This window comes from Homalodisca vitripennis, chromosome 4 (assembly GCF_021130785.1).
Source record: "Homalodisca vitripennis isolate AUS2020 chromosome 4, UT_GWSS_2.1, whole genome shotgun sequence".
Lineage (NCBI taxonomy): Eukaryota > Metazoa > Arthropoda > Insecta > Hemiptera > Cicadellidae > Homalodisca > Homalodisca vitripennis.
In genome coordinates, this window is record NC_060210.1 from 134,770,827 (window position 1) to 134,783,628 (window position 12,802).

Consider the following 12,802-nt stretch of genomic DNA (forward strand, 5'->3'; position numbering starts at 1 on the left):
ATATAACAAATTTTATCTTTTGATTTTTTTAACCTTTTTAGTGTCTACACATTTCAACCTCCACCAAAACTATCGAGGCTGACGAAGTTTTTTTTTGTTTGTTTTTTTGTAATTCCTGTATGGATTTAAAGAAAAACAAAGGTGCTTACTTGTTCATTCTAGAATGAAAATTGGCTCTTTGCTCCTGAACTTATGAGGTGAAATTCTATATTCCACTGAGTTCCACTCTTTATTCAATTTGCGCAAAATAAACAAGACTCGATGAATGTTTAAAGTGAACAAATTCAAGTTGACTTTTGCATGAATGAATGCGTTACCGAGATACGAGATTACTCGTATTTTAGCAATTCAGTAAAACAAACAAAATTTCCGGTCGCTAACAGCAACTGCACTATAAATACACTCGTACGCTACACAGTGACACGGCGTTTGCTTAATGAAGTAATATCATTGTATTAGGGAATCAGGGTTTCCAATTAAGCATAGATATCTGTGATTGCGAAATTTCCTCTTACGGTAGATAACACACGCGAAGAGCGATATCAACCGCTATATCGGTGAAGTGTTGTGATTTGTAGATAGCGCAAATACTGCATAGTAATCATACTGGAAACAAACATTTGGCATATAAAAGACAACATTAAGAACAAGGTCAGCAGTGCTGTGGTTAAACTGTGAACTGATCGGCTAGGATGGCACAGGAGCAGCAGCAGGGGGTGGAGCAGGGCTTGAAAGAAGAGTCTCCCAAAGGTGAGATCATTAGAGTAATATCCTGTAACGTTTCATATTTATTTTAATTTAACTGCAAAGTCTCATCAATTCTTAAACATAATTAACATTTTTATGATTGCTCTAGATAAACTATTGCGTTAGGATTATAGTCAGTGCTTTAAGAAGCAATAGAAGTCAATAAAACTATTCAGAGATTAATAATTAATTAATTATTCAGTAATGAGATCATATTTTGATGACCGAAACTAACCAAAGAACCTAATAATGTTTTGAAATGTCTTAAAAATAATAAAAAACCTTGGATTTACTCTGTAGCAAAATAATAAACATTTTAATTTCCCAAAACCTCATACATCAAACAGATTTTCTGCACTGCACAAACAGCTTCACAACTTTAATAAACTAGTTCAAATTTTTTCGTGATATCAATAATGTACGATCTTTTCACACCAATGCGAGTAAATGCTTCGCTCGCCCATAGTAGCCCCGCCTAAAAATTAAAATTTGGATTTTCTTATGACTTTTGCAGTTTTCAGTAATAAACCTTTGCATTTGTATACTATTTTTATTAGGTGATTATACAAAACAAAACTATTAATGATCAGGTATGTATAATGTCTTGTAATGTAACATTTAACTTGGCATTAGCGCCAGATACATTTAATATTTAGAACAAATAGATACAATTAAAATCAGCAAGATAAATGTTGAACTATTCTGGGTTTTTTTTAATTTATAGTAGTATTTAAAGTTGATTTATTATAGTTTTTAAAGTATACTTTATTCAAATAGTTCAGACAAATTCCCTCCCTACAAATTTGCTTCAAATAGTAGCCTATGGCATTCAAGACTGACTGATTTATAAGTTTTCAATCAACGATATTTTTAGTGGTAAATATTATACCAATTTATTTTCCAAGTCAGTTACTTTATTAAGTATGAGTTTTTCAAGGATAAAACGTTCACCACTTAATTTATGAAACTCGTAGATCAATTTTCTAAAACTTCAAACAAAATATATAATATACCTAGTGACCGAATGATGTTTTTTTTTATTTTCTGTACCGTCGTAACACAATCTAAATTCGAAATCTGGGGCACCCTAACATTTTTACAAAACCAATTCCACAAAACGACTTAAGCACATTCGTCAGTACTAACTAAAACTTGTAGCAAACACCACAATACACGTTGATCTGTCTGTTTTATTAGTTTGATTATAATTACAAATACTTAACATTTCTGTAAGAAAGTATTATTGCAAACAATATTTCTGGCACAAAATCCCTTTCATCCAATTTACGAGCGCCAAAGGCAATAAATGTCTAGGTAAAATGCTTCAGCTCGCATCAGTATGTAATTTACCATTGGAATACTATGTTCGTTCGTCCTGCGGACAAAAGAGAATCATAGCAATATTTCGAAAAAGCAGTAGCAAAATATAGTACTTATTTTATTCGTGATATATTTTATTTAAAAAATTGAGCCTTATACATTGTGTTGTTAACGTTACTATTTACTAGACTCATTATCAATGTCAGTGATCTGAAGAGTGCACGACGCACTTGAATACCTATTATATCATAGTAATTGACGATAAAATTTAATAAACAAAAGCGGTTATCAGCTCAAAACATTGATAAGCTTTGTAATTCCATTCACGTTATCTAGATTAAATCTACTAAACTACTAGTGATATAGCCTTTTATATGTGATAAGCAACTTTTATCATGCCGGGAAGTCTTTGTTGGTGTTTATATTATTTCTATCCAGTGTTTAAGTTAATCCAGATTGAGCAGGCTAAATGCTGGTCTAGAATTGTTTTTTGTCTAAATGGGGTAGTAGAATAATTAATAGCTTGAAAGCTTAGGGAGATAATGAAGTTATATCTCAAAAACCGTACAGAACAAGTCATTGTTACTTTGGTCTCCAGTATAGTAGTGCCCTAAATAATTTAGTTAAATAGTCTGCTCCTCCAAATCTTCCATCTGATCCTCAGGGCCTGTGGTGGTTCTCAAGCATTCAACCACAACCTCACAACCTAATCCTCCATCTATTATCAAACTATTGACCACCAGTCAAGAAACACCAATATCACTTCAATACTTTATTAAAATTTGAAAACAGAATATATGATGACCAAGTAATAATGGAACTATTAAAGAAATTGATCAGAAGTAAAACATAAAATATAAAATAAAAACGGTTAAATCTATAACTATTTCGATATTATAGTACCTGGTTAACGGTGGTCTTGAGGTGCTTCTAAATGAAGTTATATTCATATTTACCTTGTTGCAGTAGTACTGTAGCTTCTAACTACAAATTCAAGTTTAATTTAATAATAATTAGTGTTTGAAGACCTGAAGAAAAATTTAAGTTTGAATACCGACTTAGAGATTTCGTTGAACAACAATACTTACGCTCATACTTCTGTAAAGTTTATGTATTTATTGTAAGTATGTGGATGGAGATCGGGCTAGTTTCTGTAATAATAATCTTAATCAGTTTTTGGGCTGATTTCTCTAGTATTTCGTGGTTAGTAGTCTTGACGATAATAATCACGAGTCTATTTTTCTTTGTGTACTTGTATTAAACGCTGTGACATTTCATAAACCATTCATGTCTCATTTGCCAAAATATGATATAGATCGCTTACAAATATATTAATATAAACAACTTATAAATAAGTTCTTGTTCATGTTGAGGTAATGTTATCCTTTTATAGTGTTAAATTAATTTTGTGTTCATCCACCACGTCATTACAAAATTTATTTAAGTCACCTTAATTTAAAATAAAACAATTATTTAATACTAAATTTATTTCTCTTTTCCACAAGTTTGAAAGTTGTTCAAACCAAATTTATAATTCTTTTTTAATATTTTACTACCCAAATTATGTTTAATCAATATAGTGCAGAATGGTAAGAAGACAAAAATCCATTTTACTAGACTAGTGAATAGACTTAAACTTCTACACTGACCCAAAATTTGTTTTATTCCCCTTAAAACCAGTGCTTGATTTCCAATAGTCCAACTTTTATTAGGCTTCAGGACCACAGAGTCAGCATTTCACTTTTTAAAGCCCTTTTGATAAAATCTCTGTGGTGGAGCGTATACGTTTTTGGTGAGACCCAATCTTTAGTACTTCATCAGAACTTCTCAGCCATAGACTCTCAACTTTTACTATTTCTTCTTCACTAATTCTAATGATTCATTGTTCAAACCAAATTTGTATTTTGAGGAGAACACCTTTATTAATCAATTTTATAATTTATCAAAATTCTGAACATATAAACTCCTCATTTTGTAAGCTTTAGTAAATTTATTACAACATCAAAAAATGCCTGGTACGATTAATCACCTTCTAAGGTATATCTTGCTGATCTTTGTCATTGAAACTTAGTTTTATTCTATATTTATAACCTAACTTAGATTCTCAATTCACATGTTTCAATACTGTACCCCCAACCCCCAAAGCTGTAATTTTGACTTGTTGTCTTTTAACATAATTTCTTAAAATAAGCTATAAAAATAAAATGTTTAAGAAAATATTCACTAATTATTGGAAACAAAATAAATACAGAGTATATTTTGTACTTATTTCCTTAAGTATTTTAGTACCTAGAATTTAGTCTGTAACTATATATAACAATATTATAATATTATTATTATTATTATTATTATATAAAAACATAATTTAACAAAAAGTGGAGGAAGGATCTCAAGAGATCTGGTCCGGTGTGGTGTTGGAGAGCTATTAGCCTCAGTTCTTCTAGTCAGGATAACATCCACCTCCTGCGCTGAGTTCCTGGTAACGAATAAATGCTGCAATAGTCTTGAGGACTTTTAGTCTGAAAAAATTTCTAATCTGGTATTATTTGTGTAGTCGCGGTAAAAACGTGGAGGGAGGATCTCAAGAGACCGTGGCATCTAGTCCGGTGTGGTGTTGGAGAGCTATTAGCCTCAGTTCTTCTGGTCAGGATAACATCCACCTCCTGCGCTGAGTTTCCTGGAAATGGCAGCTTGCTACAGACCGCACTGACCTACGCGTTTGTTTACGCTACTCTAGTCCAGGTATGTTTTAAATTTTGAATTGTAATTTTCTTACATTGCTTATTAGTCTGTTGAAGTTGGACAATTTGAAATTCAATGAAAACATTTACATCTATTACATTATGTTTTGTTTTGTAGCTCTGTATCAAGAATTAATGAAGTTTGGCTCAATTTGAAACAAATTAAATGTTTTTAATATGCCCTAAATCATATATTTTACTAACAGCATTCTGTTATGATGTCTAATAGATTCTGGCGTCAACAACAGGTCATGTGAACCCCTTTGTGACGATAGGTTTCAACCTCATGGGTCAGTTGTCGGTTATAAAGGTACTAGTTATCACCAACAGCCAGTACGTGGGCTCAGTCCTGGGTTCCTTACTTTATAAGGTAAGTCTACCAAAATTAGCCAAAAACTAAATGTAAGCGACGGTCTATTTCTTTTCGTTTACTGTCTATCCATTTGTCCTTTTTTTTAACTTATCAATCAACTTTAACCAACATTTTGTTCAGTCCACGTTGATAGGATCTAGCGTATTAATAAATATATTTGGTCAAATTATCCAAATAAATTCTAAAGCTGCAGCCGTTTCAAATATTTATACTAAAATATATAAAACAGTATTAATTTTACATTATTATTCTAGATTTCAAAATTTTTATAACAACAAAATAGTATTTTTAATTTTAAAACAGGATAACCAATGTACAAGTACAAATATATAACAAGTATACATGTTTACTTCGAACATGCATGTCCTGTCTCAACATTCATCACAGTATGATAATAGTTGAATATACGCCGCCTACCGCATTAGAATACGACGATCCAGTCAGAAATGGCAGCGCATAATGTACTTCACAATGTGTACCTAAAACAATCCGCCATTTCTGATTGGATAAACCTTTTGAGATGCGGTTTGCGGCATTCAACGCTACTAAGTGAGCTCTTTAAAATGATGTATCACTCGACCCATGCTTTAATTTAAGATTTCCATGTTTTTCTCTGTGAGACGTCCCCCCATGATTGGCATGTCATGGTAATAGCAAGGAAAAATAGTTTACATAGCCATATGACGCTGTGCAAAGTTTATAGATGTTATCTGCTATGGTTTGTAAAATATTAAGCCGTACCCAGACTTTTCAAACACCTAGTATAAAAGTCCAGCCATGTTTTAAATCATGTATTAACATGATTTAAAATTGCATACTATTCTTATGTTGGTTGCAGATTTATTTATGAATGACCGAGTATTTCTGTAATTTATTTGCTTCATGCCAAGCATAGAATAGTACTGATAAAATTAATTAAAAAAACATACATGCATGAATTTATTTCTTTGCTATTCCGTAATGGCGTATTCCTTTTAACAACCCGTTTGTGCAATACTCGATGTTTTTACGTTTCCATCAACTGCTTCTTTCTTAAAATTTCTGTACATATAACAGAACATTGTTTATGTAAATGAAAACCTATTAAATTGGTTAACTAAGAAATGGGTGTGGTTTTGCTCCTGTCGCAAGGAAAGATACTGCTATTACATCATTAAAATTCTTCTGGGTGCATCATCAATCCACCCACATCAGTGTTTCCTTATAAGATGCTGGGAAACCTTGGTTAGCAAAGGCCTGATCGTTTCGTACGTATGAATTGCGTTTTCGAACACGTTTCTGCATGTTGGGTTATTTTTGGAGGCTATTTTTAGTTATTACATAAATGTTACTGTTCCTGTGCTATAAAAATATCCCTTCCGGCAAATACGGATGGACCGTGAAATCTTTGGTGTTAAAACAATAACTTTATAATATTTAAAGTTTTCATACAATTTATATTTTGTTTTAAATGAAGTGGGCCAGTTGAAAAAAGAGCGAAATCACTTGACAAAAAACAGTTTTTAGTTAAGAGCAAATTTTACAAATAATACAGTGAGGAGTAAACCGTTTTTCGGCATTAAACGCGTTTTGGGGCTAAGCCTATGAATATAGGGCAATACATGACTGGACCTTCTCTGTAGATCATGTCATTTCATAGTTTTACTAAGTATTTTATTTTAGCTACGATCAACTGTTTAACCAAAAATGTCGTAACTGTTACATTTAAACTCATTTATCGGTCAAACCGATGGGACGAAAGTCACTGGACCTTTTTTGTTGCTCACTTTGTTCCCCACTAATGGTTTTTCGTCACGTTCCGTTTTCCCGCTTTTGACCTTAAAATAAAATGCTGCAAGGTGTAAAAATTCGAAATTTCGTAATTTTTTTGAGGGGTTTGAAAATAAATATGTTTACTTTTCAGACGTTTCCGGTGGATTTACGGGTTCTATGTGCTTGCTTAATATTGTGGTTCCAGCACTTATAGAAGTATGTGCTCACTGCTCACTCACTGACTTGTATCCATTACATGTCAGTGAGTAAGTTACACATGCTGTTGTATATCCGGTTATATCGACTTAGCAAACGTATGCAAGTAGAATCACTCGTTTCCGTAGTAATACAGGCTCAATCCAGAATTGGATCGAATCGGAGAAATTGTGGCCACAGAAAAATTTAAACTTTTAAAATAGGCAATATGCGACAAAGATTTTGTCATTGAGAGCGTTTTGGGGCTTACAAAAAAAATTACTGCACCTTTTTTGTAGATCACATGATTTTTGTGCTACGATCTACGGTTCGGCCGCTATCGGGCTCAACGAAATTCTCACAAAAATGTTTTGTATTTAAATAGAGCAAATGCTCTAGACAATGTCTAAACCCAAGTATTGTTTACTACAATTTGAATATTGGACTGAACCAACCCTGTTGTGTGACAGTATTCAACCCCTGAGGATGTGCGAGGGGCGAACCTCTGTGCAATGAGAGTACCAGAGGAGTTAGGTGTGACCTGGTGGCAGACCATGGCCCTGGAGGCGATCCTCTCCTTCGTCCTGTTCCTGGTGATCCTGGCAGTCAACGATCAGAGGATGGGAATCCCAGCTGGCTACCGTCCACCCATCATCGGCATGACCCTGGCCGGCTGCCTTCTCATGGGGGTTAGTTCTAACAGTGCTGCATGTTTAACCGTTCATATCAAATCTATTCTATAACACAATAAATTCACTTTACGAAATATTTCTTATCAACTGCATTGGACAGCATGTTAACAAACACTTTGAAACTTACGACTTAAAGCACAACTTAAATTATGAATTAATAATAACAAGAATGTAAATCTACGACAATTTTTTTATAATATGATTTAGTCTTTTCTTAGGGAAGATTGTATACGATGTTGTCACAATAGCTGAATTAAAATCAGGTTTAGGAATTTTCTACTCTGACTCAGTTTATAAACATCTAAACATTTAAATGTCTTAATTTTTAAACTTTTGTATCGTTCTTCCCAGGGGTTTAACGTTTAACCCAGCCAAAACTAATTTGCATTGTATCAACACACAATTTCTTTAAATCATTACATGAAATCTTCCCCTTAAACATTATTGATTGTAAGCCGCTAATTCCGTAGAGGTCTAAATGGGAGGGTATCAAAAGGGTTAAAGGTACGAAACTATAATGTTTCTTGGATTATATTTTTCTTAGCTTGACATACCGGTACCTAAAACCAATTGTCAGGCGCATAAATAAATAGTAAATCAGGGTCAGCTAAAGACCGACTATTATGCTGAAGGTGGCTATATTCAGTCTCTTTATTTTACTTGTCTGACAGTGATTTAACAATTATTTACGTGCTTAACGGTTAGTTTTAAGTATGGTAAGTTAAGAAAAATATGATGTCTGAGTTGTTCTCAAGCCCTGTGCTTTCCCAACACCGTAATGAACGTGGTTTTGTTATGTTATGGGTGATCAATTTTTACCACATGAAATTCAAGTTATAAAATATGAATGTTTAAGCTTAGCTACAGATCACCTGTGCAGCGTCTGGAAAATGACGCTGTCACAGACTTGACTCCTGGAATCTGGAGTCGTATTCGTCTGAAGAGGTAACAAAAGTTTGCGAAGAAGATACTCAACATGTACCCTTTATATCGTTTCGACATCCTAAACACACGGAAACTACAATACTATAGTATAATCTAAGTATTGGTAGTAGTATCCAAGGTATTCTGATTATCTCATCAGGTGCACAAGTGAGTGTACTACGGTATAGAGACACGATCTCTATGGACGGTGGAGCAACCGAGCTTTCTACATATAACATAACCATGGGGGCGACCTTCCTGAAATCTGACGCTGCCACAGACTTGACTCCTGGAATCTGGAGTCATGTTCGTCTGAATAGATCCGAAAAATGTCGGCGACGATGAAGCCCAAAATGAACTTTTTACATGTTTTGCGTCAGCGACACCTGCATTTGAGGAGTAAGACCGTTCCAGACGCTGCTTAAAGAGTTAGGTGAACTTAAGCTAAATTCAACATTCATATTCAATCAAACCTTTCCACTATAGCTAGAGAATATGAGAAGGTTGATAAACTATAGAACTACAGTCATTTGTAATTATTTCTTCACTACAAGAACATAATAAAACGATACTGCAACAATAAGTTGGTGTCTTTAATATACCATTTATTAAAATAAATTTTTGTTAGATATACAACTGTCTGGTGCATACACAATCAAAAAATATGGACTCTTGGTTGTATTAACAGTCTAGGAGGCTAAAGCCAATTTGCATTGTATAAGCATAAAAACTAGTTTTTCTTGAAATGGATGGAGAAATGTACCCTAAGAAAGAATTCTATTTTCACCCGCGCTAGCGTATCTGTAGGTTCTCATGGAAGGGTATCGAATGGGTTAAAGTTATGAAATGATATTTTTTCTAAGATTATAATATTTTTTTCCTGGCTTAATACACTGGGCTTAACGCCCATCACGCACATAAATAATACTTATTGAGCCAGAGAAACCAGGTCGTGGGCTTATACAGTGCATATTGGCTCTAGGCCCTTGGACTTGAATATTTACTCTTTATCAAATTGCTCATAATGACAATCTGTTATCTACCTATATTGTTGGTATCCATGGAGTAATAGGAGGTAAAAATTTGTAAGTAACCAGGTCATACGATATTTGAATATATGGCTTTTCCGGACATTTTCCATCGTTTAATGGTACAAAACCATCAGGAACAGTACGTTTCGAGATCTGCAATCTCATCTCTTCTTCAGGTAAATGACTAAACTAATACATGACTAAAATCTAGATTAAGGTTAACAAATCATACTTGAGCGCTGAGACACGCATAAGTTAGGACCAACAACAGCCATGTTGTGTGTCTATTCCATGCACACTAACTCTAAAACATGCACTTAATAAAAACTAAACACTACTTATTAAAACTAAACTACAGACTACAGGTCACAATAGGTCTGCATACACCGGCCAACCGTAGAACTGACCAGTGGTCTATTGTAAATGGCGATCGTCACGGCCGAAACAAGATGACGAAAAAAGAAGGAGGGACGGGAGTGGACCTTTTTTAGTATTGGTTCATGCTAGATGAACTTCTTAAAACCATCCTGTGATTCCGCAATTGTTTATTACAAATATCTAGTCTATTTCGTACTTTACGTCACTGAACAATGGCAAATGTCCATAAAAACCTGTTTTCTTCACAATCCTTCCATCGTCAAAAACAAACTTCAAACAAAGAATTTGCATATAAACATTCTTTGAACAAACACGTCAGTAAGGTCAAATTCCTTTGCAAAGTTATTCATATTTTCAAGGCGATTACAGACATAACATTTAAACCTTTATTAATTGTAAGCAACATTTTATAAATGTTATTTTAAGCGCTACTACAGTTATTTAACAAATGCCGATTCTTTGCAGATCAAGTACGGCAGTGGCTCCTTGAATCCTCTACGAGCTCTTGGTCCTGCTATTATAGGTGAATACCAAGTATATCATTTGGTAAGTATGTCATTTGTGAATTTTTACAATCAGAAGTAAGCACATGGTTTTCATTCCATCGATGACAGACTCTTCACTTAAAAACGTGTTATCAAAAACAGTAATTACACATTTAAGCACATATTATCCTCTACTAATGTATTAGTAAGCATTGAAGGCACAAGTGTTTGTTTTCAAAATACTTGTATACTGTTATTGTTTAAACTTACATGCAACAGAAAAGACAGACGTAAGTCATCTCATATTAGTAATAAGCAAATTTTCTCCGTTGGGTTGTAATCTCGCTGGTTTATACCTTTCTGTTGAACCTTCACTGAGTGCAACAAACACCGATATGAACACAATCTGGACAACATAATAATCATACGTTACACGAGTGGCTCCTTACCACTAGTCGCAAATGTTGAGATATAGTGGTTAAACGGTTGATCGATAGGTAGGTTTACTGTTAAGGATGGCTGTTGGAGTGGGTGGAGCTCCCATAGTGTTAGACTATTATATAATATATGACTGGCTATAGTCAATGTAATATATGATGATGTTGGGCTGAACATTAGAGTACTGTCCTCTTTCCGCTTTGACTGGAAGTCGCTGGACACTCCTCTTCCAAGAATAAGTAACTGAGATGCTAACCCTTCTCATGGAACTCGACAGGAAGTGACCCTTACTTCCAACATTGCCATTCTGAATAAATATCATGTCGCTTCGGAAACGAGCGCAGGTTCTAGGACTAAATGCAATAAGGGATTTTCCCAGCATCTTGTCTAAAATGAAAGAAAAACAAGCAAATTAATTGATGAAAATGTTGAAAGTGTCTGATATTAAGATAAGGTCCTCTCCATTGTTAATAAATAATATTGAACTCGCGCAATATAATATATAATTGAAAAATATCCCAAAATATTTACTCCGATTATAAACAGTTATCACTGTATTTCTACAATATTGGATCATTCTAAAAATTCTAGACTTAGAAGTCATTGGATGTCTTTCATTTCAATTATATTTTAAAATGTCGCGAAATTTAATATTTTTACTTAGATGTGAATTATGATTCTTTTTAATGGTTAAATATTGAGGCATCATAAAAATAATCAGGCTATACAAAGCTTGTATAGTCTGGTTTTTAAATATATACATAAAGGTATATTTAGATGTCCTGATAGACCTAGATAGCCTGACCGGTAAAACCCCTGATTTATCAACGTTCTACAGAAGCCATGAAAGGTAGAAATAGGATATAGAAGACAAAGGTGATATCTTATTTTGCTACATAATTAAATACCCACCTTAGTTATTGTGACAGAATTAGGGTTCTCATAAACTGCGAACTGCGTATGTATCGATTTTCTTGATCGGGCTAACTAAGTAAACTCAGTTATGGCACCTGGTATACCTTAGACCGAAGTAAATTAATTTGGTCTTAATTACATACAAATAATAATTTTGAAACATGAAGCCTCTTTAGACCTACTCAACCATGGGTTTGAAAATATAATTCATCCGAACCAGAAGTGTCCATACTAGCGCAAAGTCTAAAAACATACACAATTTAAAATGTTTAGTTCTCGACCATGAACACTGTAATAAAATTTACATCCAATATAGCTACTTCCTTAATTAAATAGAGCTCCATTATTAATTACATCATAAGTGCGTTAACTTAAAAGGACTTCAACTTTAGTATTCCTCCACACTGTTCAATTGTTACTGAATACGATGGATCTTTTAAATCAAATATCACGGAATGTTGGACGAAAATACAAGTTATTTTATGGTACTTATGAAATCTATTTCACTCTCCGACTTCATGGTCCCAAAACAATGTTATTTGTCCTAAATCGAAAATGGATCAGGGGATTAGAATACATTTCAGTGACTCACTTAATTAAACGCTCATGTTGCCCGTTTTTTCCAACAGAAAATTGAGTGCGGAGCCGCGGGTACATGGTAGGCTATATTATATGGTTTATTTGTGTAACAAATAAAAATGTCTAGTTTACGGTAAAACAATTTTCCGATGAAACGTATATTAATTTTTAAAGTGTCTGTATGTAAATGGCGTCTAAAATGGTAATATTTTATTAAAAGGTTTTATTTTAA

General features: G+C 33.7%; 1 protein-coding gene across 3 annotated transcripts in view; it reads left to right on the forward strand.

Annotated features, from left to right (window-relative positions):
* The first annotated feature begins 591 nt into the window (after nt 1-591).
* LOC124360217 (aquaporin-like) overlaps nt 592-12,802 on the forward strand; it is a 29,043-nt gene continuing 16,832 nt past the window's right edge. For all 3 annotated transcript variants that reach the window (XM_046813634.1, XM_046813635.1, XM_046813633.1), the window contains exons 1-5: nt 592-750; nt 4,622-4,809; nt 5,038-5,178; nt 7,599-7,817; nt 10,619-10,699. In XM_046813634.1, coding sequence (XP_046669590.1) covers nt 693-750; nt 4,622-4,809; nt 5,038-5,178; nt 7,599-7,817; nt 10,619-10,699 — 687 coding nt within the window. In that variant the 5' untranslated portion in view covers nt 592-692. The remainder of the gene's footprint in view (nt 751-4,621; nt 4,810-5,037; nt 5,179-7,598; nt 7,818-10,618; nt 10,700-12,802) is intronic.